Here is a 27,806-nt window from a genome sequence, read left to right on the forward strand (position 1 = left end):
CCAGCTGGGTGACTTCCCCACCATCAGAATACTTTACACTGATCAGCGCTACCAGCTACAGCCAGTGGTACTGGTCGTACGTAAATTGTCCAACTGGCTGGTTGTACAACGGTTGATCTCCTGTACAACCAGCCTGCCCATAAATGGATTAAAGTTTGTATGGCTTTAGTAAGATGTTGCTATGGCTTCAGCCCATTTACTTTTGTAATGGATTTTTTTTTTTTTACGGTTATAGCATGCAAGATAGTTTAATCCATAAGTCCTGGTTCACACCAGTGCAATTTGTTATGTGATTTGACAGTTCAAAATTGCATGACAAGTTGCCAGCAATGTAACCACTCAAATTGTTACGACTCGAGTTGCAGCGACTTTGTAAACGGTCATTGCACTACTTTCTTGCGATTTCATTGCGACTTGCATTTGCTTCTATTAAATGAAGTTACAAGCCGCAATGAAATGGCACATCAAAATGCACTGTTCTGGGGCTTTGAAATTGCGCTGAAGTAGTGCTATTTCAAAACTGCACTGGTGAGAACCAGGGCTAGAATGAGGAAATACAAGTGTCTAGAAACCCTAATATAACCTTATATGATGAAATTAAAATATTCAATATAAGCAGCAAAAAAAAAAAAATTTTCTCTGATGATTCTCAACAGCAGGTCAATCTCCAGCATCCAACAGCTGGGCAATCCGTCAATAGCCCTGTCCAATGTACTTGGCATGTCTGTTGAAATGGAATAATTGATTTGCTACAATGCAATGCCAGAGAAAGTGGATTTTTTTTTTTTTTGTGCTGCTTTGTTGTCTTGGCTCTTCTCAACTAGGATTGGAATGGGTTCTCAACTAGTATGGTGAGAGTTGAGGTGGCAATTGAGGGAACCACAGAGCCAGAAAATTCCCTTTACACAACTATGTGATTTGCTCAGATCACATAGTCTGCTATGGCTAGTGTAGTGATAAACTAAATCCCTTGTAGACCGGCCTTTGGCGCATTTTTTTTGGCCAAGATCTTATATCAATTTACTACCAGACAGTGAATCTAAAAAACTAAATTCAGATGTAGGTAAGCATCTATTCTTGCTGCTTGATTATCACAGAATTGTGTGTTGCTTGTGACTCTGGTATATGTCTGCCTGTAGGCTAGAGATTGTACCTTTTAGGCTTTTATGGTAAACAATAAATGCGTATTCATCTTTCTGGCACTCTCTCTTCATAGAAGTCTCATAATTATTAAACAAGAGGTTACTAAGCAACATATTAAAATGTGGATTAGAATCAATCAGAATGTTATCTGGCCAATAACAGAGCCAATTAGCTAGAATCCACCTGACTCAAGATGGTGAGGAGCATTTCGATATGTTTGGGATAATTTGTCATCCTGTTTATTCACTGCTGTTCTTGTTCTATCTAAAGTGTGATGCCTTCCAAAACGTAGACAAAATTGCGACTGGGGAAGGAAGCATTGGGAAAACTTTTCACAAACACAGAATATAAGGAAGAATCTCCCCAACAGAGTTAGAGACTGTAGTAAAAATCTGACCAAGGGTGTAGCTTTTGCTAATCTTTTAGGAATAAAAAAATAAATAAAAACTTGCCTTGGATTAAACTTTATAGAGCATTGTCAAAATATGTAAAAGCGAAAAAGGTTTATTTTTTTGTATTTTTTTTTGGTTGTTTTTTTTCCCAGAATATGAAATATTTCACCCTCCTTTTGGTCCTCGTGACCATTGTTTTCAGTAAAGAAAGTCATGGCTCATCCAAACTTTTTTAGTTGTCAAAGCAACAAAAGGGGAGGGAAAGTACTCGTAAGGCCATCTGGAATATGCAGTTACGTTTTGGGTGCCAGTTCCCAAAAAGGATATCGGGGAACTGGAGAGAGTGCAGAGAAGGGCAACCAAACTGATAAGAGGCATGGAGGAGCTCAGCTTTGAGGTTAGATTGGAGTGACTGAATTTATTCTCTCTTGAGAATTAGCAATTGGGGGATTTGATCAACATGTACAAATACATAAGGGGTCCATATAGTGAACTTGGTGTTGAGTTATTCACGTTAAGGTCATAACAAAGGACAAGGGGGCACTCTATACATAGAGGAAAAGAGATTTCATCTCTAAATACAGAAATGTTTCTTCACAGTAAGAGCTGTGAAAATGTGGAATAGACTCCCTCCAGAGGTGGTTCTGGTTAGTTCAGTAGATTGCTTTTAAAAAGGCATTGATTCTTTCCTAAATGTACACAATATAACTGGGTACTAACATTTATAGGTAAAGTTGATCCAGGGAATATCTGATTGCCTCTCGGGGGATCAGGAAGGGATTTTTTACCCCTGCTGGAGAAAATTGGATTATGCTTTGCTGTGGTTTTTCACCTTCCTCTGGATCAACTGTGGGTATAGGAAGCCAATGGCTCCTGCTGCTCTCGCTGAGTCAAGTGAGAAGGAAGAGAGAAGCGCTGATCCTTTCGGGCAAAGCGATGAATCAGGATTGGAGCATGTGAGTATTTGGGAGGTGCAGGGGGGTGGCACCTAAAAGGTTTTTTTTACCTTAATGCAGAAAACGCATTAGGGTGAAACATCTTTAGCCTTTACGACCACTTTAAAAGGGGAGATTCCATAGCTTTATAGAGACCTGTTACTACCTTATTTATTATTGGGACGGGAAGTAAAGGCAGATATTCCTTAAAGGAACACAGGCAGAAAACAAAACCTGATAGGAGTCCTAACCAGTCCCTACTCTTTACCCTAGAGATACCCGATTATGCTGCAGTAAACTGTAATGCTTTTACATTCTAGGCTAAATGCTGGACTTTTATGAAAGGCAAAGCTTCTGCACATCTAACTTGATCCTGCATCCTACTCATTCCTATTGTGCTTGGTGAGTCACAATGGGCCAGTAGAAATGTAGGTAAGGTAGGAAATGTGTGTAGGTTTGGGCAGGTGTATCTAAATTTTATATTGCAGATTTTTATTTGTATTGTGTTATTTTAATTTTGATGACTATGTCTGTTTTACCCAAAGACATGGTCTGTTTTACCCTATATAAAGATTACGTAAATGGCAAATAATTTTTGGAAGTGGTTCTGTGTAAAAATAAGTAAATTAAGTGTTTGGTACTCTCCCTTATAAATGTAAATTATGTTCATTTTTAATTCCTCTAGTATATTTTATTGAAAAGCAAAGTATTGGTTTACATTGCCTGTTAGGATGATGTTCTTTTGCTTCAACAGTTTTGATTAGCCTTTAAGAGCATGTTTTCAATACAGAGTTGTGCTTAGCCCTTGTTACCCAAGAGTACAACCCAACCTGAGCCAAAGCAAAGGGTCGTTGATCTCTTACATGCTCATCAATTCCACTGACACTCATTACAAATAGATGGATGAACTTTGTACTTTGTTCTCCTGGTATAAAAAAAGAAAGAAATCGGCATACATTTCCTAAATCAAAGTGGCAATATTATATTAACAAAACTTTCTGTATGTACATTATAGGACTCTGATTTTGTTATTCCAGGGCCCAAACATACATGACGAGGAGACAGGATTGCCATTAACTGGAAAAGCTGCACTCGAGGCTCTCTTGCAACATTATCATTTCTATGAACATGTCAGCAACATGACTAAAAACTGCTATCTGGAACAACACACATTTGAATTCAGTAATTCTACATATAAGTCAGCACACGAACTGAGTCTGAATTGTAAGTAAAACAATTTTTTTTTTTTTTTAAATTTCATTTCATTTAAAGAATAGCTCCAGAAATGTATGCAAAATATACTGGCTTATAAGTCCAACAAGGTGTATGCCATCTCATAGACTTCTCTTTAATTTTCAATTTAGACTTTTACAGAGAACCAGGAGTATAGTTATCACTATAATTCCTATGCTTCAACACTGGACCTTCAAGTCTCTTCCACAGAAGTTGTGCAGCTGCTTTGCCCACCCCTCCGCTCTTCCTGTCCAATCGCGGAACACAAAGTATTCTCTGAATGGTCAGCGGAGGGCTGGGTGGGCACTGAAGCTGCATCTATTATCAGAGTGCTTTACTTCTAGTCCTCTGTAAGAGTGTAAATTGTAAGTAAATCCACAAGGTGGCAAACACCTTACTGGACAAGCCCTTATAAACCAGCACAGTTTCAAAAGTGTGTACGTCCCTAGAATTCTTCTAGTCAAAGTTGATTATAAATGTTAATTTCTCTTTCGTTCATTGACGGACACAGCTCCTGATCTTCTTAACCATTGGGTTATACTGCTCCCTAAAGGAATAGGACACTAGGCAGAAAACAAAAGTCTGGCTAGCCCTTTGGGCATTCCCAGGAGGTATACTCCCTCTCTCTGCTATAGGTACTTTAGGTTTTTTTCTGCCTAGTCAGGAGTAAGGACCTAGTTCCTTGCTGGGATCTCTGGTCCTGGCAATTTTTTTCTTTCTAGATAGACTTTTTTTCCTGTGAGATCTACAATTAAATGCTGGACTGAACGATGGATAATCTAGATTCAGTGGTCACCCCCAGACTGGCTAACGAGTGCACGCAGACCTCAGCTCTGCACTAGTGCAGCTGCGACATAGCCCCACCAGACTGGGGCTGGCCTGCGAGTTAAACTCCTCGCGAGGTCGCATACGGCCAGGTCTCGGCCTGAGTTGCAACGTTACTCCTGGCCCACAGCCCCCCCATTTCAATGGTGAGGGGTTCTGTCTGGAGTGGTGCCCACATGGTTCCTGGTATGGTGAGTAGCCCCCCTCTTCCCCTGAAGGGTTTTGGGGTGGACGTGGGCCCCTCCATTAAAACGGTCGGACCCCCGGGTTCCCCTCCTTCCCGTCAGGCACCCCCCTTCATCTGTCCCCCCATCCTACCCCCACTTATGCTGGGGCCGTGTGGGTGGTCTGGTCCACCTCCTGGTGTGGGGACAGGGCGTTATGAGGGGGGGTTTGCCTCTGGCAACCGGACGATCGGCTGTGCAGGGGCTGTACCTGGGGGGGAGGGGACTCCTTCCAGGGCCCTCTGTCCTGCCTGGGCCTGTCCTTGAGGCCTAGGGATTACTCCTTGGTCCCTCTTGGTGCCGTGCGGGGATGCCAGTTTGTTGTAGCCTTGTGCTGAAATGCATGGAGGCTGTGTTTGTGTAGTCCAGCAGCCATTTTGCGGTGATCTGCCAAAGAAAACAGCTCAGCCATGTCTGTGGAGCCTTCTGGGTGGCGTTTTCAGAGATGGGAGCCCCTCCTTATCCCCTGGTGCTGACTCCTGGATTCTTTCGTTTCCTGATCGCCGCTCTTGCAATGCAGATTCTCCTGGTTGGCTGTGGTGCCTGGTGAGTCTGGTGGGGTCCTCTTCCTCTCTGCTGAGGATCGATTGTTGCTTTGTGACTGGCAACTGGGTGGTGCTGCCAGAGTTGTGGAAGTTGTCCCTTAGCAGTGTTTTCTCTGTCGCTCATTGACAGACGTAGTCTTCTTGATTCACAAGAACTGGGTTATGCTGCCCTCTACAGGAGTAGGACTAGGCAGAAAGAAAAAACGTTCTGGCTCCACCCTAGGGGCAGTCCCAGAGGGTATATCCGCTTCCTGTCTGCTACAGAGAATCAGTTCTGTTTTTGGAGTCTATTGTCTCCTGTATGGGGGCGGCCATGTTTGATGAGCCCAGCTACCTCGTGGAGAGCTGGGAACGCCGGAAGGCGTACACAGGGGGCGGAGCCACGTCCTTCTACCCGGGAAAACGAACACAGCTCTTTCCAGTCTGTAAAAGACAGACGCTGACTGCAGTTGGTTGGAAACTTCTCTGCATCGGGTGGTGAGCCTTGGGGGTCCCTCTCTCTCTCTGTGGGGATCGAGAAGCAGGTACTCTGAGGGGCGCTATTGCGCTAGGGGGAGACACATAAAAAAAAAAAAAAAAAAGAAAGTTTTTTGTTTTTTCTGGCAGAGGTGTCCTGAATTAACATGGACCCTGCCACTCATGTATCTCCACCGGATCCCCTCGAGGTGTCTGCAGGATCCTCCAGCACCCCACTGATGGTTGAATCATTGTCAGCTATTATGGAAACTTTTGTGTCCCGGGTGGAAGTGGCTTGTCATTGACAGGGCGCAAGAAAGCGACCCCCGCCTAACCCCTTATTATCTGAAACTTCGGATTCAGATTCTGAGCCTATTTCTGCAGTTGCAGGTACTTCATCTGGGATTGGTGTCTCGGGTACTGTCTCTTCAGACAGTGAGGAGGATGTTTCGGCATCAGCCATAGCCCGAGAGGAAGCGTTGGTAAACGCACTCATTGTATCTGTTCAAGAAACCTTAAGATTACAGGGTATTCCGTCGGAAATAGCTGAAACTGAAATCCCTTTTGGGACTAAAAAACGCATGAAAATGGCGAAGGTTTTTCCATTGCCCAAATGTTTTTGGCAATCCAATCAAAGAGGAATGGAGTCTGCCAAAACGCACCTCTGCTATTTCTAAACGCATTAACTGGCGTTATCCGTTGAGGAAACCCTCATTAAGAAATGGACAGAACCACCTGTGGTGGATTCACCAATTGCTAGATTGAATAAAGCCACGGTTATTCCTTTAGAAGACGCTCCGTCTTTTAAAGATCCAGTGGATCGCAAGATAGAAGCTATGTCTCGCACCTTGTTTTCCTTGATTGGATCAGCTTTCAGACCAATAATTGCTATTGGTCTGGTTTCGCAGACTGTAACTGAATGGACCAAGTGGTTACGCCGGGACTTAGAAGAGGTCCCTCAGGCGGTATCAGATTTGTTGGAACAAATGATACAGGGGTTACAGTTTGTGTGTGATGCGGCGTTAGACGCCACTCCATTATTGGCGCGAGCATCAGTTTCAGCAGTGGTTCTCAGGCGTACACTGTGGCTAAAAGGTTGGTTAGCCGACCAAGGTTCCAAAAAAGCATTAGCTAATATCCCCTTTTTAGGAGAGCGTCTATTTGGAGCCAACTTAGATGAGATCATTAAGGATCTCACGGGTGGAAAGAGCACCTTTTTACCGCAAGATGTTAAGGGTAAAGGAACTCGTCAAAGACGAGGGCCTTCTTTCTCTGCTCACAAAAAAGTTTTTTCGTCCCGCGGGTGAAAAAATTAAGTCCTCCGAAGCTCCTTCAGGAGGCTTCAGGGGACGTTGGTCGGGCAAGCAAAAGCCCGCCCCCTCCAGACCTGAAGATAAATCGTCCAAAGCCTGAAGGTGCGCCCCCACCCATAATTGGGGTGGGGGGACGTCTTCGCCGGTTCCCGGATCCATGGCTTTCCAGAATCCCGGACAAGTGGGTTTGCGAAGTCATAAGGTCAGGGTACAAGATCGAGTTTCGATCTCTCCCACCGGCGCGATTCTTCCCTTCCAATATCCGACTATCCCCAGATCGTTTAGAAGATCTGCGGAGAGCAGTCACGGATTTACTACAACAAGGAGTGGTAGTCCACGTTCCTTGGACAGAACGTTTTCAAGGGTTTTATTCAAACCTATTTACAATACCCAGGAAAGAGGGCAAAGTGCGTCCAATTCTGGACTTAAGGGCACTCAATTCCTTTCTCGACATAAGGAAATTCAAGATGGAATCCATTCGCACAGTAGCAGCCTTCCTGCATCCAGGGGATGTCCTAGCGTCCATAGACATCAAGGACGCCATATCTTCACATTCCCATTTTTCGCAGGATATCAGCGGTTTCTACGCTTTTCCGTAGAAGAGAACCACTATCAGTTTGTGGCGTTACCTTTCGGTTTCGCCACGGCTCCTCGGGTCTTCACGAAGGTGTTGGCCCCAATGTTGGCACTACTGCGCCAAAGAGGCATATCGATTCTAGGTTACCTAGACGATCTCCTGCTTCATGCAGAGTCTCCTCAGACCCTGCTACAAAACATAGAAATTACTATAATTTCTTTACAGGAATTCGGGTGGCTGGTGAACCAGCAAAAGTCATTTCTGGTTCCCACCCAGAGGCTCGAATATCTGGGTCTAATTCTAGACACAGTCAGGACAAGAGTTTTCCTTCCGGTAGGGAAACTCCGAAAGATTCAATCAGCAGTCCTTTTGTTACTATCCAACAGCTGGTCTTCCCTTCGGACTTGCATGAGGGTTCTGGGGTTGATGGTGGCTTCCTTCGAAGCAGTCCCATTTGCCCAGTCCCATACCCGAATTCTTCAGCAAGAGATTCTTCTCAGATGGAATCGGAATCCGGAGTCCCTGGACTATCGGATCCAATTGAGCAAACAGACCAGAGTCTCTGGTCTGGTGGCTTCGGTCTCCGATGCTCAGCCAGGGAAAGTCATTTCTGCCAATATATTGGACGATAGTGACCACGGATGCCAGCCTATCCGGATGGGGAGGAATTCTCGGTCAGTTATCCGTTCAGGGACTTTGGTCCCCGGAAGAATCCAGGTTACCGATAAATGTATTGGAACTGAGAGCGATCAGACTTTGTCTGATTCACTGGACCGAGCAGCTCCAGGGCAGCCCAGTTCGGATCCAGTTGGACAACGCCACGGCCGTGGCTTATGTCAATCACCAGGGGGGCACCAAGAGTGTCCGAGCGGCCAAAGAAGTGGCTTGCATTCTTCGCTGGGTGGAACGATTTGTTCCAGCTATCTCTGCGGTGTTCATTCCGGGGGTGGAAAATTGGCAGGCAGATTATCTCAGCCGTCAGACTCCGGATCAGGGGGAATGGTTCCTCCATCCAGAAGTTTTCCACCAGTTGTGCCTACGGTGGGGCACCCCGGATGTGGATCTGTTGGCATCACGATTCAACAGAAAAGTACAGAGATTCGTGGCTCGCTCCCGCGATCCTCTAGCAGAGACCGCAGACGCACTGGTCACCCCGTGGGGGCAATACCAGCTAATGTATGCCTTCCCTCCTCTTGGGTTACTGCCAAGACTTCTTCGCAGGATAGAGGAGGAAGGAATTCCAGTAATCCTGGCAGCTCCGGACTGGCCTCGTCGAGCTTGATACGCCGACTTGGTCAGACTGGTGGCGGACGTCCCGTGGAGACTTCCTCTCAGGGAGGATCTACTGTCTCAGGGACCGATCTTCCATCCTGCTTTACGATCGCTGGTTTTAAACGGCCTGGTTATTGAGACCCAGGTGCTGAAGGACAAGGGATTGTCAGCTTCAGTTATTCCTACTCTAGTTAAAACAAGGAAAGCGACTTCCAGAAAGATTATCATCGTACATGGAAGTCTTATATTGTGTGGTGTGAATCCCTTGGGTTCCATCTACATCTTTATTCGGTAGCCCGAATATTGGCTTTTCTGCAACAGGGAGTTGAGCAGAAGCTGGCCTTGAGTGTTATCAAGGGTCTGGTTTCAGCATTTGCTATCTTCTTTCAGAAGCCTTTGTCTACTCATTCCTTGGTGCGGAATTTCATCCAGGGGGTGCGACACCTGGCTCCGCCAGTGCACGCGCCGTTACCATCCTGGGATCTTAATTTGGTGCTGTCGGTTCTTCAGACACCTCCCTTTGAAAATATCAGGGAGATTCCCTTGCTTACTTTATCCCAGAAGGTGGTCTTCTTGGTGGCTATCACTTCTGCACGCAGGGTGTCAGAACTGGCTGCATTATCCTGTTGTTCCCCAGATCTGGTGGTTCATAGGGATAAGGTTGTTCTTCATCCGAATCCATCCTTCCTTCCTAAGGTGGTTTCAAAGTTTCATTGAATGAGGACAGTGTATTGTCCTTCCTATGTCCTTAGCCCAATCATCCTCGAGAATTTGCATGGCATTCCTAGGATGTAGTTCGGGCGATCAGGATATATTTAAATACTACGGATTCAATTTGTAAGACGGATTCACAGTTTGTGATCACGGATGGCCCTAAGAAGGGGTTGCCTGTTCTGCTGCGACCATCTTTAGATGGATCAGACAGACGGTGGTATAGGCTTATTTTATCTAAGGGTCGGGATCCCCCGTTCCCTGTTAAGGCGCATTCTACTCGGGCGCTTAGAGTTTCCTGGACCCTCCGCCATCAGGCGTCAGTGGTTCAGGTTTTCAAGGCGACTGTTTAGTCGTCGGTTCATACCTTTACAATATTGTATAAGGTTTATGTGATGGCATCGTCAGATGCCTCTTCTGGCCGCAAGGTTCCTGCAGGCCACTGTTTGAGGAGACTGTTGGTCTACCTCGAGGATTTGTGGGGTAGGTCTCATCTGTTTACTCGATGAGTCCTTTGATACTTCTGGTTGGCTCCGGTTGGGCCTTCTAGTTTGGATTTTGATTTCGGTCAATCCCACCCCTCATTTGTGGCACTGCTTCTGGATGTCCCAGTTCTTGTGAATCAAGAAGACTACGTCTGTCAATGAGCGACAGAGAAAATCGGATTTTTGTAAGATCTTACCGTAAAATCCTTTTCTCTTAAGCTCATTGACAGACGTAGTACCCGCCCCTCTATCATTGAGTTGGGTTGGGTTAAATTCTCTGTTGCTGCTTTGGGACAGAACTGATTCTCTGTAGCAGACAGGAAGAGGATATACCCTCTGGGACTGCCCCTAGGGTGGAGCCAGAACGTTTTTTCTTTCTGCCTAGTCCTACTCCTGTAGAGGGCAGCATAACCCAGTTCTTGTGAATCAAGAAGACTACGTCTGTCAATGAGCTTAAGAGAAAAGGATTTTACGGTAAGATCTTACAAAAATCCGATTTTACACTTTTTTTGTGGGGTCCCCCTGGTGACTCATGGAGTCTTTTGAGCACATCTCCCCTCCTAAACCCTTCCCTGTGGTTGTGGGGCCCTCCGGGTCCCGTCCATCCATCGATGCACTGACGGCAGTCCTGGAGTCCTTTGTGTTCCGGGTGGAGGTGGCTTGTGGGCGATGGTGTCTTTCTCATCAGATCCTGATTCAGCCGCTGTGGATGTGGGTCACCCTGCAGACCCAGCACCCTGAATCCTCAGATAGTGAGGAGGATTCCTCCACTTTGAAACCGCGCATGAAAAGGCGATTGGGGATGCACTGGTTGGATCTGTGTTTGAGACTTAAAGTTGGAAGACACAGCTGCAGCTCCGACGAAGGCGCAGGTTCCCTCTGGCACTCACAAGCCATCCAGAGAGGCAAAGGAGTTCCCTTTCCTCTCCTATTTTGACAAAGATTGGGGATAACCAAAGCGTTCCCTTTGGGTCCCTAAGCGATGCCCTTATGAGGAGTCCCTTCTTCAGAAGTGGACTGGTGGTGGACCCTCTGGTTTCCAGATTAAACAAGACACCCATGATTCCAGTTGAAGAGTCCCTGGCCTCGGCACTGGCCGATATTCACCATTGCCCTGGTGTCGCAGGCTCTAACTCAAAGGGCTAAGCTTTTGCACCTTGACCTGGAGGGGAAGTAGCTCCCCCTGCCTTTGCTGAGCGTGCAGGACAGCTGGTCCAGGGGCTGCAGTTGATCTGTGATGCCTTTTTGGATGCGGCTCCCCTGGTGGCTAGGCTTTCTGTTTCGGCAATGGTCCTTTGGTGTGTCTTTTGGCTCAAATGCTGGTCTGCAGACCAGACTTCTAAAAAGGCCTGACTGATCTTCCCTTTCAAGGAGATCGCCTGTTTGGTGCTACCCTGAATGACATTGTTAAAGGTCTTCCGCAGGCTACTAAGACGTTTTTTCGCCAAAGCCCTTCGGGCCTTCTCTGGAGGATCCAAGCAAACTTGGTCTGGCAAGTCAAGAGCATGCTTCTCCAGACCCGTGGACATGGACCCTTCAGCAGGAAGGTACGCCCTTACCTGTATATGGGGTAAAGGGACGTCTTCGCTGGTCCCAGGACCTGTGGACTTCCCTGGTACAAGACAATTGGGTCCACGAGGTCATACGGTCTGGCTACAAGATCAATTTTCATTTTTATCCTCCAGTAAGGTTCTTCCTTCCAACATTCGTCTTTTCCAGGTCCGCTTACAGGCTCTTTTTGGGGCAGTGCAAGACCTTTTACTTCAAAGGGTGATTATCCCACTTCCTACTTTGGAACATTTTCAGGGGTTTTTACTCAAATCTGTTTACAGTACCCAGGAAGGAAGGCAAGGTGCATCCAATTCTGGACCTCAAGGCGTTGAACTGCTTTGTGCGGGTGCAGAAGTTCAGAATGGAGTCCATTCGCATGGTGGTGGCTTCCCTGCATCAGGCGGATTTTCTTGCCTCCATCGACTTCAAGGATGCTTACCTTCACATTCCAATATGTGTCCGTCACCAGCGCTTCCTCCGCTTTGCCGTGGGAGAGAGGAGCATTATCAGTTTGTGGCGTTACCCTTCTCGTCTCTGCTCCCTGGGTCTTCACAAAAGTATTGGCCCCGGTGCTAGAATTGTTACGCCAATGGGGGAGCACGGTACTGGGCTATTTGGATGACCTCCTTCTGCGAGCGGACTCTCCTACTGCTCTGGTGGAAAATCTGGAAATCACCATACGAACTTTGAGGGAGTTTGGCTGGATTCTGAATTTTTTAGAAGTCTGCACTGGTTCCGTCCACAAAGCTGGACTATCTGGGTCTGACTCTGGACTTGGCTTTTGCCAGAGTGCTCCTTCCTTTGGACGAACTCCAGAAACTGCAGGCTGCAATTCATCTTCTGCTGTCCAGCAGATGGTCATCCCTGCAGACTTGCATGCAGGTGCTGGGCCTGATGGTGGCTACCTTTTTGAGGCTGTTCAATTTGCTCAGTTACATACGAGGTCTCTTTAAGGGAGATTCTGACCAAATAGGACAAGATTCTGTAGTCTCTGGACAATCCGACCGGCTGAGCTGGGGAACAAAAGAGTCCCTGATATGGTGGCTAAATTCTCTGGTGATTCGGCTGGGCAAATCCTTCCTCCCCTTGTATTGGATAGTGTTCACCATGGTGCCAGCCTGTGTGGCTGGGGAGGTGTCCTCAACAAAAATTCTGCTCAGGGAATCTGGACACTGGAAGAATCCAGACTACCGATCAATGTCTTTGAACTCCGAGCGATCAGACTGTGCCTGGAACATTGGATGGGTTGTCTTCAGGGATGTCCAGTGCGCATTCAATCGGACAATGCCACGGCCGTGGCTTATGTCAATCATGGGGGGGGCACGAGAAATGTCCTGGCGGCTCTGGAGATAGCCGGCATTCTAAGGTGGGCAGAACTGTTTGTTCCAGCCCCCTTCGCTGTACACATTCCAGGGGTGAAAAACTGGCTGGCAAATTACCTTTTTCAGCAGGTGTTGGACCAAGGGGAGTGGTCTTTTCATCAGGAGGTGTTTTATCAGTTGTGTCTCCAGTGGGGGTACCCAGGGTAGATTTGTTGGCATCTCGGCTCAAAAGAAAGGTGCAGAGCTTTGTGGCTCAGTCACGGAATCCTCTGGTGGACACCACAGATGCGCTGGTGGCCCCGTGGGGTCAGTATTGTCTAATTTACGCTTTCCCTGCTCTCAGGCTTCTGCCAAGACTTCTGTGCAGGATCGAGGCAGAAGGGATTCAGATCATATTAGTGGCCCTGAACTGGCTTTGCTGGGCTTGGTACGCCGATCTGGTGCTGCTGTCACAGGTGTTCCTTGGAAGCTTCTTCTCAGGGAGGTTCTGCTGTCCCAAGGACCAATATTCCATCCTCTTTACAGTCGCTGGCTTTGATGGCTTGGCTGTTGAACACCAGGTGTTGATGGATAGAGGTTTTGTCTTAGTGATTCCAACGCTGTTAAAAGTTAGGAAATCTACTTCTAGGAAGAGCTACCATCATAAGTGGAAGGCGTACATTGCGTGGTGTGAGTCTATTGAGGTTCATCCTCGCTTTTTTTCGGTGGCTCGGATCTTGAGCTTCATTCAACAGGGGGGTTGAGCAGAAACTGGCATTGAGTACTATCAAGGGTCAGCTATTGGCTTTAGCGGTCTTCTTTCAACAGCCCTTGGCCACATACTCCCTGGTACGTACTTTTCTTCAGGGAGTTAGGCACTTGACCCCTCCAGTGTGGTCTCTGTTTCCACTTTAGGACCTCAAATTGGTGCTCTCAGTCTTCCAGAAGCCTCCTTTTGAGAAACTTCAGAGATTCCCCTGCTTACACTGTCCCAAAATGTGACCTTTTTGGTGGCTCTCACCTCTGTGCGCAGGGTGTCGGAATTGGCAGCGTTATTCTGTCATTCACCTTACTTGGTTGTTCACAGAGATAAGGTGGTTTTTCGTCCTTAACCGTTGTTCCTTCCTCAGGTTGTCTCTGATTTTCATTTGAATGAACATTTTGTTGCATTCCCTGTGTCCCAGGCCAACACATCCGAAGGAAATTGCTTTGCATGCCTTGGATGTGGACCGGGCAATTAGGGTTTACCTGGCAGCTACGGAGTCTTTTAGGAAGTCAGACTCCCTATTTGTGCTCACGGGAGGGCCTCGGAAAGGGTTGTCTGTTTCCTCTGCGACCATTTCCAGATGGATTAGACAGACTGTGGTTCAGGTCTATTCCATCCACGGTCAGGTTCCTCCTTTCCCTGTTAAGGCGTATTCTACTCGGGTGCTCAGTGCCTCCTGGGCTTATCATCATTAGGCATCAGTGATGCAGGTTTGCAAGGCGGCCTCCAGGTCACCAGTGTACACTTTCACAAAGTTCTGTTAAAGCGGTTGTATACACATAAAAAAAAAAAAACCCTGCAGGACAAAGGCATAATGTGATGCATACTAGCTTATTATGAAATACCTTAGAACGAAGCCCGGCACGGTCGTCTGGACAACGCTGAGGGAGCTGACATGCGTCTCTTCCTGGTTCGGCGGCTCCGGCGCTGTGAGTAGCCAGAGCCGCGATGACGTCACTCCCGCGCATGCGCGCAGGAGTTTCACTTTTCGGAAACTCGCTGGACCTTCAGAGCGCATGCTCCCCAGACGTCAGCGGCTGAATGCAGGTTTATTATCTCCTAAACCGTGCAGGTTTAGGAAATGAGATATTAATTGTAGCTACAGGTAAGCCTTATTATAGGCTTATCTGTAGGTAAAAGTCATATAGCAGAGTATACTACCGCTTTAAGTGGATATGTTGGCATCTGTGGATGCTTCCTTTGGTCGCAAGGTTTTTTTTGCAGGCTGCTGTTTAGAGGATCTGGTCCTCTTTGAGGGTGTAATGTTTTTTCTTTTCAGGTGAGCTCCAATTGTTTTGGTTGAGCTCCTGTTTACCTGGTTGGCTATTGTTGGCCTTGGGAATTTTTTTCGCCATTCCCACCCCTCATGTTTAACACTGCTTTGGGACATCCCAATAGTTAAGACGGAGCTGTGGCCATCAATGAATGAAAGAGAAAATGGTATTTTTGACTTACTGTAAAATCCATTTCTCTGATGTTCATTGACGGACACAGCACCCACCCATCTGTGGAGTTGTAATTCTTATGACACTGCATGTAACAAAACTGAGTACCTATAGCAGAAAGAGGGAGTCTACCCCCTGCAACATTCCATAGAAGTAGCCAGACTTTTTTTCTGCCTAGTATCTTACTCCTGTACGGGGCAGTAAAACCCAATAGTTAAGAAGATCAGGAGCTGTGTCCGTCAATGAACATCAGAGAAGTAGATTTTTCGGTAAGTCAAAAATCCTATTTTTTTTTACTATTGTAAGTGCACAGGGTTAACCGTTGAATGATTTATCTGTGCTAGATTATTAAGAGTTTTTTTTATTATCTAAGAGTTTTCATTTACATGCCCCCTCCAGTCTGGTTCTTACTGACCTATTTACTGTCTGACTTCATAGCATATGCTGTGTCTGCTTCATAGTACCCTTAAAACATCAAATACATAACGGAAGTCTGTCCCAAACCATTGCTAACAAAAAAATCTCCTCATAGATTTTATATTCATGTATTTTTTCCATGTTATTTACCTGTAAAAGCCCCCTTGTGTTAACAGTCAAAAGCCATGAGACTTCTGCTGAGCACCACCATTTTGCATGTGCCCCACTAGACTTGGAACTGCACTCCAGTGGTTCTTTATAGTATCCACCCTCTCTTCTCCAGCAGCTAAAGTAAAGGTTAGGAGCAAGAGGTGAAATATAGAGGAGCTGGATCAGTACAGAGGGTAATTAGACATTTCCAGAGGAGGAGAGGGGGCTGTACTAAGAAAACTAACTATCCCTGAAGTAGTCACCTTTTCTATCAAGTTCAAAGGCACATTGCAAGTAAATAACAAAATCATGTATAGAGAGGAAAAACACTGCATGTAAGCATTTAATGTACTTGATAATTCTGTACTTTTACCAGCAATTTCTTAAGCTGGTGATTGGGTCTTTCTAAGAGTAGTGTAAACTCTAAGGTCTCATGCACATTGGATGTATTTTCTGCTGCTCTGAGGGGTGTCTGGTTTTTCTTTTTCCTGCCTCTAAATGCCCCTGCATGTTAGCCTATATGTCCTTGTACACATAGGTGTTTAAAGGCCGGGCGTTTTAGAGGCAGAAAAAAAAAATGCAGCAAGTGCGTCCGGGAGCGGCGATGCTTTGTCAGAAAAAAAATGCTTGACTCATGTAAACGCGCGTTGACATTAGGCGCGTATATCGCTTGATGATAATGACTTATTCTGGCCAGTGAAATGGATTTACGCCCAAGCACCTGATGCGTCTAAACACGTTATACTCATTTTCAAGCGTCAGAATGTTGCTGCCAGGAGGAGAGGAGTCTAGTAGAGTTAGTAAATTGTGTCCAGTGTACATATGAGGAGGCTCTGTATCTGATACAATTGTTTTGTAATGATGGAGGTGATGTAGAGTATATTTCCATGAAGGTTAGGTCAGGGGAAGCTCCCGTGAGTCTTATGGTGATCTCGAACTTTAACCTTTACTCCAAAGAGTCTGACGCAAAGTTAATGAACTTAAATTGTTTATCCCCACTTATGCAACAACACATTCATGGCCCAGTGCACTCACCATTTCTAATTACATCTTTCAAGATTAAAAAACATGAAAAAATATCAGCCTATTTTGTCGGTTTCAAGATTATAGGATGTGCTTCCTGAAAATTAATGATTTCCCGCTGTTTAGTTTGTATTCAGGTCAAGGTGGATTTATTGCACATTGACCAATGTATAGCATAAAATTGAGAGAAACTTTAGGACAAATGTTCCCTTCGATCCAAGTTGTATATCAACCCTAATTATAATATAGTTGCTCTTATATCTCTAGGGCAGCAGAAGTGAGGTTCATTATCTGAAGCTTCTGGGCTGCTTTCCAGTTTTGTCTACATGCAACTGAACACAGCCATTAAACTCCCCCAAATGAATTCAGTATTCATATGTATGCAGAGTTCAGTGTTGGAGCTCGATCTACAGCAATAAGCCAAGGGCAGTTGCTGTATAACGGACCATAGCAGAACCCTCGGACCTGTACGTAGCATTTAGAAGTCACTGTGGGATTGATTTACTAAAACTGGAGAGTGCAAGACCTGGAAGCTGATAGGTTTCTATGCACAGCTGCACCAAATTTTGCACTCTCCAGTTTTAGTAAATCAATCCCAATGTGTTTTACAGTTAACATTAAAAAAAAAAAATGGTGGCTTTGCTTGTTGACCTCACCTTCTATAAATGCTATTCACCTGACAGTCGAACTCGCCTAATGACTACCACGTTCTATGAAACTGAGCACACATATAAATCAGAAAGTCTGACTTCACTCCCCACATGATTGTTTTAGACCAGTCATTCAGAAATCTTCTGCATTTCAATTTTAATATCATTTTCCTTTTTTTTGCTTTTACAGTGCCTTGCAAAAGTATTCACCTCCCTTGGCATTTTTGGTGTTTTTTTGCCTCACAACCTGGAATTAACATGGATTGTTTGAGGATTTGCATAATTTAATTTACATAACATGCCCACAACTTTGAAGATGTTTTTTTTTTTTATTGTGAAGCAAACAGCAAATGGGACAAAATAACAGAAAAAGTCAATGTGCATAACTATTCACCCCCTAAAGTCAATACTTTGTAGAGCCACCTTTTGCAGCAATCACAGCTCCAAGTCACTTTGGATAAGTCTCTATGAGCTTGCCACATCTTACCACTGGGATTTTTGCCCATTCCTCCTTTTAAAACTGCTCCAGCTCCTTCAAGTTGGATCTTTTGCGCTTGTGAACAGCAATCTTTAAGTCTGACCACAGATTTTCTATTGGTTTGAGGTCTGGGCTTTGACTAGGCCATTCCAACACATTTACATGTTTCCCCTTAAACTACTCAAGTGTTGCTTTAGCAGTGTGTTTGGGGTCATTGTCCTGCTGGAAGGTGAACCTCCATCCTAGCCTCAAATCACACACAGAGTGGTACAAGTTTTGCTCAAGAATATCCCTGTATTTAGCACCATCCACCTTTCCCTCAACACTGACCAGTTTCCCAGTCCCGGCTGCTGAAAAACATCCCCACAGCATGATGCTGCCACCACCATGTTTCACTGTGGGGATGGTGTTCTTTGGGTGATGTGATGTGTTGGGTTTGCGACAGACATAGAGCTTTCTTTGATGGCCGAAATGTTCAATTTTTGTCTTATCAGACCAGAGCACCATATATTTTGGGAGTCTCCCATATGCCTTTTCGCAAACTCAGAACGTGCCATTTTGTTTTTTTGCTGAAAGTAATGGCTTTCTTCTTGCCACTCTGCCATAAAGCCCAACTCCTATGGAGCGTACGACTTATTGTCCTCCTATGTACAGATTCTCCAGTCTCTGCTGTGGAACTCTGCAGCTCCTCCAGGGGTTACCTTAAGTCTCTGTGCTGCCTCTCTAATTAATGCCTTCCTTGCTCACTCCGTGAGTTTTGGTTGGCGGCGGTCTCTTGGCAGGTTTGCTGTTGTGCCATGTTCTTTTCATTTGGTTATGATAGATTTGATGGTGCTCATCCAAAGATTTGGATATTTTTTATAACCTTACCTTGACTTGTACTTCTTAACAATATTGTCCCTTACTTGTTTGGAGAGTTCCTTGGTCTTCATGGCAGTGTTTGGTTAGTGGTGCCTCTTGCTTAGGTGTTGCAGCCTCTGGGGCCTTTCAAAAAAGGTGTGTATATGTAATGACAGATCATGTGACACTTAGATTGCACACAGGTGGACATCATTTCACTAATTATGTGACTTCTGAAGGTAATTGGTTGCACCAGAGCTTTTTATGAGCTTCATAACAAAAGGGCTGAATACATACGCACATGAAAATTTTCTGTTTTCTATTTCTAAAAAAATAGTTTTATGTATATTTTTTTTTCTCATTTCACTTCACCAACTTAGACTATTGTGTTCTGATCCATCACATACAATTCAGATTAACAAAACATTGAACTTAAGGCTGTAATGTAACAAAATAGGTAAAAAGGCAAGGGAGTGAATACTTTTGCAAGGCACTGTATATATGTATGGGTTTATACAGTAATACACTGCTCTAAAAAAATTAAAGGAACACTTTGAAAACACATCAGATCTTAATGGGGCAAAATGTCATGCTGGATATCTGTACTAATATGGACTGGGTAATGTGTTAGAAACGAAAGGATGCCACATTGTTTAATGGAAATGAAAATGATCAACCTACAGAAGGCTGAATTCAGACACCCCAAAAAATCAAAGAGAAAAAATGATGCAGCAGGCTAGTCCATTTTGCTTAAATTTCATTGCAGCAACTCAAAATGGTACCCAGTGTTTTGTATGGTCCCCATGTGCTTGTATGCATGCCTGACAACATCGGCATTGCTCCTAATCAGACAACGGATCGTGTCCTGGGGTATTTCCTCCCAGATCTGGACCACAGTATCACTGAGCTCCTGAAAAGACTGAGGTGCAATCTGGTGGTGTCAGATGGACCAAAACATAATGTCCCAGAGGTGTTCTATGGGATTTAGGTCAGACGAGCACGGGGGCCTGTGAGGGTGGTATCAATTCCTTCATCCTCCAGGAACGGGCTGCATGCTCTTGCCACATGAGGCCGGGCATTGTCGTACAACAGGAGGAACCTAGGACTCACTGCACCAGCATAGTGTCTGACAATGGGTCCATGGAATTCATCCCAATACCTAATGGCAGTCAGGGTGCCATTGTCTAGCCTGCAGATTTCTGTGTGTCCCTCCATGGATATGCCTCCCCAGACCATCACGGACCCACCACCAAATCGGTCACGCTGAACAATGTTACAGACAGCATAACATTCTCCATGGCTTCGCCAGACCCTTTCACATCTGTCACATGCTCAGGGTGAACCTGCTCTAATCTGTGAAAAGCACAGGGCGCCAGTGACGGACCTGCCAATTCTGGTGTTCAATGGCAAATGCCAATTGAGCTAGGCAGTGAACACAGGGCCCACTAGAGGATGTTGAGCCCTCAGGCCACCATCATGAAGTCTGTTTCTGATTGTCTGGTCAGGGACATAAACACCAGTGGCCTGCTGGAGGTCATTTTGTAGGACTCTGGCAGTGCTCATCCTGTTCCTCTTTGCACAAAGAAGCAGATACTGGTCCTTCTGATGTGTTAAGGACCGTCTACAGCCCTATCCAGCTCTCCTAGATTACCTGCCTGTCTCCTGGAATCTCCTCCATGCTCTTGAGACTGTGCTGGGAGACCCAGTATACCTTCTGGCAATGGCACGGATTGATGTGCCATCCTGGAGCAGTTGGACTGCCTGTGCAACCTCTATAGGGTCCAGGAATTGCCTCATGCAACCAGTATTGACACTGACCCTAGTCAGATGCAAAACTAGTGAAAACAGTCGGAAAAGATTAGTATTGAAAAAAACATTTCAGTGGCCTCCACGTATAAGCCCCCGTTCACACTAAGGCGACCTGTGAGGGGACCTGGTCGCCTCACAGGTCGCCGTAGGTCGCCTTCCATAGGGAAGCTGCGGACCCGTTCTAATAGGAGCGACACAAGTCGCTCCGACTTAGAAAAAGGGTCCGGAGCTTCTTTGGGGCGACCCGGCGCGACCGTCATAGACTTCAATGTTATGAAGTCCGTGCCGGCCGCTCCGAGGTCGCGGCACGCTGCTCGCACCGCGACCTCGGAGGTCGCCCCCCCAAGTCGGATCGCCCCTGTGTGAACGGGGCCTAAAACCATTCTGTTTTGGAGGTTGTCTCATTGTTGCACATCTAGTGCCCCTGTTGTAAATTTCATTAACACCAAAGCAGCTGAAAATGATTAACAACCCCCTATGCTACTGAACTGACCAGATTAATATCCCAGAAGTTTGACTTTATGCTATACTCTGGTTTTAAAAGTGTTCCTTTAATTTTTTTGAGCAGTGTATATACTGTACTGTATTTATTGCTTGTTATGACCATTTTTCCTCCATTGTTGCATGTCAGCACCGCAAATCTCCAGCAACCTTTTTCTGTCTAAAGGATGGCGGGTTTCAGGATGGTGACAATACTGGACACTTTCTGTGCAAAGTGCACTGGCCCCCTGACACCCTTTCCCTGAATGGAAAGGGTGTGACTGTTACAATGTAGAACAATTTATAGACAAGGACAGAGAGTGCCTGAGAAAGGACCTTCATGCCAGGATCCCCTCTTATTACATTTATGAAAGCTGCAAATTAAAAAAGGGCTTTCAAGATTACAATATTATGCTAAAGCTTATATGGGATTTTGAAATGTGGGTTTTCATATATTTTATGCAGCTTTGCTTCTGCTCTCCACTGTTATTGTTTGTTTTTATTTTTCTTGCATTGCAAGTGTATGAAGTCAATATTTGGTCTTTTTCATTTTAGGCTCTGAAGACTCCCTTTACTTTTGGAACAGCATACCCAATATCTCTAGCACAGCTGGTTCTGAATCAACTTTAAGTACAGTAGTAAGTATTTTGCATTCCTAAAGTATCAGTAAAGTTATAGCTTATAAAAGGGCAAACCGTATACTTTTCTTAACCCCTTCCTGCCAACAGTACGCATATATGTAGCCTCCCGGAAGTGGGTCTTTATCCGTGTGGCCATGTATATGCATATCTCTCTTTGTGCTGAGAGCACTCCGCACAGAGCGCTCCCAGCACAAATGGTGTGCTCTCACCTAAAGTTCCGGGTCTCGTACTAACGATCAAGACCCGGGACTCCGGTCGCTGTGATAGCCTCTGATTGGCTATCACAGTGATCTATGGCAAAATGTAGCGCTAATCTTAAACTGTCTACACAGAATGTCTTTAAAACTTCAGAGGGGAAACAGCAGTCCTTATGTTTTCCACATAGAATGATGTGAAAAAAATATATATCTTTGGATAGTGAAGATCCTCAGTAGTAAACCACCACCAGACACCGCACACACTGGTCCTTACCAAATGTAGGTGACCCTCATCACAAAGGTCATAACCGCATGATAGTGCCTAAACCCTGGAAAACCGGGATCCTTCACTGCTCCTTCCTTGAATAGGTCAAAATAGCAGGCAAACTCCACTCCACATGGGGTCCCCAAAAGAAGAAACAGAACACCGCCTCATAGTGTATACTGCTAATGCTTTATTGGCCCCAAAGGATTAAAAATAACTTACTGGATGGCCGCTATTAGAGAGCGTTGCAAGTTTCTCCTCCTTAGTTATGGATGCTGCTGCATCCCACCATCAAAATGGCCGCCGTGTCCCTTCCACGTGTGGCGTGCGTCGCCGTAAGCTCCACCCGACGCGCGTTTCGTCAGAGACTGACGTCGTCAAGGGGAACCTAGGACTGACGACGTCAGTCTCTGACGAAACGCGCGTCGGGTGGAGCTTACGGCGACGCACGCCACACGTGGAAGGGACACGGCGGCCATTTTGATGGTGGGATGCAGCAGCATCCATAACTAAGGAGGAGAAACTTGCAACGCTCTCTAATAGCGGCCATCCAGTAAGTTATTTTTAATCCTTTGGGGCCAATAAAGCATTAGCAGTATACACTATGAGGCGGTGTTCTGTTTCTTCTTTTGGGGACCCCATGTGGAGTGGAGTTTGCCTGCTATTTTGACCTATTCAAGGAAGGAGCAGTGAAGGATCCCGGTTTTCCAGGGCTCAGGCACTATCATGCGGTTATGACCTTTGTGATGAGGGTCACCTACATTTGGTAAGGACCAGTGTGTGCGGTGTCTGGTGGTGGTTTACTACTGAGGATCTTCACTATCCAAAGATATATATTTTTTTCACATCATTCTATGTGGAAAACATAAGGACTGCTGTTTCCCCTCTGAAGTTTTAAAGACATTCTGTGTAGACAGTTTAAGATTAGCGCTACATTTTGCCATATAGTGTTTTGATCTTGTATTTCTAAGATTTGTGTTGGCTGCTTTTCGTCCTATATGTTATTTATATCATATTTTAGCGCAGCAATATCCTGTTATATTGTTTTTATCACAGTGATCTGTCACTGTGAGCCCGCTCCTGTGTTTACTTTTTCTTCTGAATTAAGGGAAAGCTGCATTGTATCTTTCTCTTCTTGCATGAGAGGAAGATATAAACAAACAAAAATGTAAAAGAAAAATTGCTAGATCAAGGTTTGATCTAGGTCAATGCCAGGGTTCGTATTTGGGTCAAGGTCGGGGTCACAGCAGTATATTTTGGTTACAATTTAAAAAAAAAAGCATTTTTAAATTAATATCCATGTCAGTTAGTCAGTGTCAGTATATTTTAGGTAGGATAGAAAAAGGCAAAGTATACATATGTGGTATTGCTGCAATCCTCAGAAGCAGGAGAATTCATTTTGGGTTGTTCTTTGGTGGTAAATTATGGTAATAGCAAGAAATATACAGCTACATTTTTTTTTTTTTTTAAGTGTGTTTTTGTTTTTTGCTGTTTTTTTTTTTCTATTTTGGGACAGTTTTTTTGATAAAAAAAAAAAAAAAAAAAATAGGAGAAATCTGCTACCATTTACCACTAAATGAAAGCCCAATTTGTCCTACAAAAGCAAGGTCTAATCCACCTGGATACATAAAGTAATTGTGTTGAATAATATGTGCAATTTTACTAACACTTGTGTTTAGGCATTAACATTTGTTTTACCCTCAGTCTCTAGGTGGTTAAACACTCCTCTTTCACATTCACAAAATCCAGAAAAACACCTATTTTATGGTTAGCGGGGGTTATGTGACCAGTAGGTCCCTTCTTTAATTAAAATCTATAAAAAAAATGATTTTCTTTTTGATGGTTTAAGTTACTTGACCAGTAGGTCCTCTGTTCCCCCCCCCCCCCCCCCCACAGAAGATCTTTTCTTCCATGGAGAGATCCTTTGACACTCCTTGCACACAGCATTGTGAAAATCAGGCAATTGCATGGTGCTTTTGTAATTGTGGAAATCAGGCGATCTCATAGTGCATCTGGGCTGGCCAGGCCGGGAGACATGGCTGTCTCTGTTTAACAGAGTCCATGATCCAGGAAGAGCAGGCTTGGAACTGCTGTTTTTTTTTTTTTTTTTTTTGGGCAGGGTTTACAGTTATGTCAACTCATCTCGCAATCATAGGTTTTGACCTGTTTTTTTTATATATATATATATATATATATATATAGTAAAACCTTGGTTTGAGAGTAACTTGGTTTAAGAGCGCTTTGCAAGACAAGCAAAATTTTCAAATAAATTTTGACTTGATATACAAGCAATGTCTTGATATACAAGTAGCCTCAAGTCACAGCTGAGTATAAAAGAGAAGAGAGGCGCCTCGAAGTGTAGCAATATGGTTACATTTAATGAAGGTACAACATTTAGCAACTCACATGGTTGATGATTGGAACAGGCACATCTAAGGATGCAGGCATCCAAGCTAAAGCTGTCCACATAGGACCATCCTCCGCACCGTCATCTACGTCATCCTTTCCATGCTGCCCCTCGCTTTCAGATCGCTTTACTGCAGGGTGGTCTTCCCGGTCAGGATCACAGACTAGCAGCCGGCTGTGCAGAAGAACGTCTATGTGGACAGCTTTACCCTGGATGCCTGCATACTTAGATGTGCCTGTTTTATTCATCAACCATGTGAGTTGCTAAATGTTGTACCTTCATTAAATGGAACCATATTGCTACCCTGTAGCTCCTGCTGGATTTTGCTTCCAATCCCCTTGTGGAAGCGGCTATTTGTGGATGGACATTTTATGGTTACACAACCTATCGCAATGCTATAATCTTTTTATATGGACTATAAATTGAAGGATTTATGAATAAATGGTTGTGGAACGAATCATCTGAGTTTCCATTATTTCTTATGGGGAAATTCGCTTTGATATAATAGTGCTTTGGATTACAAGCATGCTTCCGGAACGAATTATGCTCGCAATCCAAGGTTTTACTGTATATATATATATATATATTTTTTTTTTTTTTTGGTACCCCTCTTACCCTGTGTTCTGTTAACATGGTTGTAAAGGCTGAAGGTTTTTTTTACCTTCATGCATATTATTGAAAAAAACTGTGTGCTGCTCCCCTCACAGCCCCCCCAATACACACCTGAGCTCCCTATCGATCCAGGAATGTGCATGAAAGCTTCGGCTGTCCTGGGACTATCTCTCCTCATTGGCTGAGACAGCAGCAGGAGCCATTGGCTCCCGCTGCTGTCAGTCACAGCCAATAGGGAGAGAGCAAAGGGACAGGACCAAACCGCAGCTCTTTGTCTTATGGATGCATAGAGCAGGGCTGGGGAGGGGGGGATGCCAGGAGCGTCGGCAGGGGACCCGGTAAGAAGAGGATCACAGCTGCTCTGTGCAAAACCATTGCACAGAGCAGGTAAGTAGGGCATGTTTTGGCGCTTTTCCACTGCACGGAACCGAACGATTTGGCTCGCTTTTGTGCTTTTTCACTGCATGGTACGGTGTTGGAACGGTTCGGTAAGGTACGGTACGGCGACGCTTTTCCACTACATGGAACCGAACGGTACGGCTCACTTAAACAGTACCACCTCAGTTGTGGTTCCAAGAGGGCCGTACTGGTACCATATCCCACAATCCTTTGCATGCAGCCTTGACTGTTTGCTAACTACTAGCCACTGATTGGTCAGAGAATCATTGTTATCCCACCCACTTTACTTTAGTGGAAAAACAAACCGTACCGAACCGTTCCAACACTGTACCATGCGGTACCATGCAGTGGAAAACCAAACCGAGCCAAGCAGGGCCAATTTGAGCCGAGCCGGTACTTGCAGTGGAAAAGTGCCATTTGCTATTTTATTTATATTTTTATAGCTAGACCATTCACACTTAAAAACACCAAAATCCTAATAGGCAGGAGCCAATTAACCTACCAACATGTCTTTTGGAATGTGGGAGGAAACGATCCATGGATACCTCCGGTACCTGTGGGTTTCCTATGGGTACACACTGTACATTGTATTTTGCCAAGTATGTTTCAGATCATTTTCTGAAACCTTGAAAAATATTTCTTACAAAGCATCTACACAAAACTGTGGGTAGCACTGAGAGACAGGAAATGTAATTCAGTTTGAAAATAAACATTCCAAACAAGTTTGCTGTTGTCAGTCAGCAGCTTTCTCCAGCCATAGCTACACAGGCCTTATCAGAGTGCCAGGGAAGATAAGCAGACACTGGCTGTAACACTTTGACAGTGCAATCTCTTGGTGCGCACACATCCACCAAAGTGGAATGAAATTTTGGAAAGAAATAATCAAGTCATGTCATGCTAATTGTACATCCAAGTTTATTTGTTCCAGTCCTGCTGAGAAATGTTATGAACGTTGTAAAAAAAAAAATCAATGAAATGCTAGCATCTATAGCTGAGTGAACAAATTATTTCTGAAATCAATAATGAAAAATACACAAGTTGTATTTTTTAAGATGTACCAAGAAATGTGTTTTGTTTTATTTTATCACATTCAGTGTATGCATATTGCTGAATTTATTTGCACCCAGCTAATCTACACACTGCAGGTGTAGACTGGGTCATTGTGGCCTGTACTAAAACCAGTCTGTGCAAGAACCAGTTAAAGCCCAATTCCGGAAAAAAAAAACATCCTCCCCTGCAGTGGGGCTGCCTTCAGCCATTTAACTGCTCATTCTGTGGGATAGTAAAAGCAGTTTTACTTACCTGATTCCCCCTGCCCCAGCAGATGGCGCTATTCTATGCCCCGATCAGATTAGATGACATTAGGCAGCAGGAGTGAAGATGCTGCAGGTACTGGTCTAGCAGTGTGGAACCTACAGGATCCGACGTCAGGTAAGTAAAATTACTGTACATGGTCCCCCCTAAACATAAACAAGCAGTTAACCATTGCAATATGAACACAGCCCCACTGCAGAGGAGGATTTTTAGTTTTACCCAAGTTACATAGTTAATCAAATTGAAAAAAGACACAAGTCCATCCAGTTCAACCAACAGAGATGAGAAAAAAAAACACACGCAAATAAAAAACCTCCATATACAATACAAACGATACCCAGAGTTTATCCAGAGGAAGGCAAAAAAAAAAACACTAAAGCATGATCCAATTTGCTCCAGCGGGGGAAAATAGATTCCTTCCTTAGTATCCAACAATATTATGTGAATCAGAAAAGAATCCAGGCCAAAAACAATCTGCCGAGCTTGCCAGAACCAGCACTTAAGGGAACCTATTCCACATTTTCACAGCCCTTACTGTGAAGAGGCCTTTCCTTATTTGGAGATTAAATCTCTCTTCTTCCAGATGTAAAGAGTCCTCAGTGTTGACCTTAAAGTGAATAACTCTACACCAAGTTAGTGCACTAATGTATTTATACATGTTCTATCCCCCCTTAATCTCCTCTTCTCAAGAGAAAATACATCAGCTCCTCTAATCTTTTCTCATAGCTGAGCTCCTCCATGGCTCTTATCAGTTTGTTTGCCCTTCTCTGCACTCTCTCCCGTTCCCGGATTTCCTTTTTGAGAACTGGTGCCCAAAACATAACTAAATATCCCAGATGAGGTCTTACTAATACTTCCCCTTGTCTTTTGTTGCTGTGACAACTAAAAAAGTCTGGAGGAGTCATGACTTTCTTTACTGAAAAAAATGTCACCAGGACCAAAAGGAGGGA

The 27,806-nt window shown here is 44.8% G+C and overlaps 1 protein-coding gene across 1 annotated transcript in view; it reads left to right on the plus strand.

Moving 5' to 3' along the window:
- RTTN (rotatin) overlaps nucleotides 1-27,806 on the plus strand; it is a 423,025-nt gene that overhangs the window by 285,463 nt on the left and 109,756 nt on the right. Inside the window, exons 34-35 of the mRNA XM_082257758.1 lie at nucleotides 3,508-3,694; nucleotides 21,577-21,659. Of these exons, the coding sequence (XP_082113884.1) occupies nucleotides 3,508-3,694; nucleotides 21,577-21,659 (270 nt within the window). The remainder of the gene's footprint in view (nucleotides 1-3,507; nucleotides 3,695-21,576; nucleotides 21,660-27,806) is intronic.

This window comes from Pelophylax lessonae, assembly GCF_965119305.1.
Source record: "Pelophylax lessonae genome assembly, chromosome: 5".
Taxonomy (NCBI): Eukaryota; Metazoa; Chordata; class Amphibia; order Anura; family Ranidae; genus Pelophylax; species Pelophylax lessonae.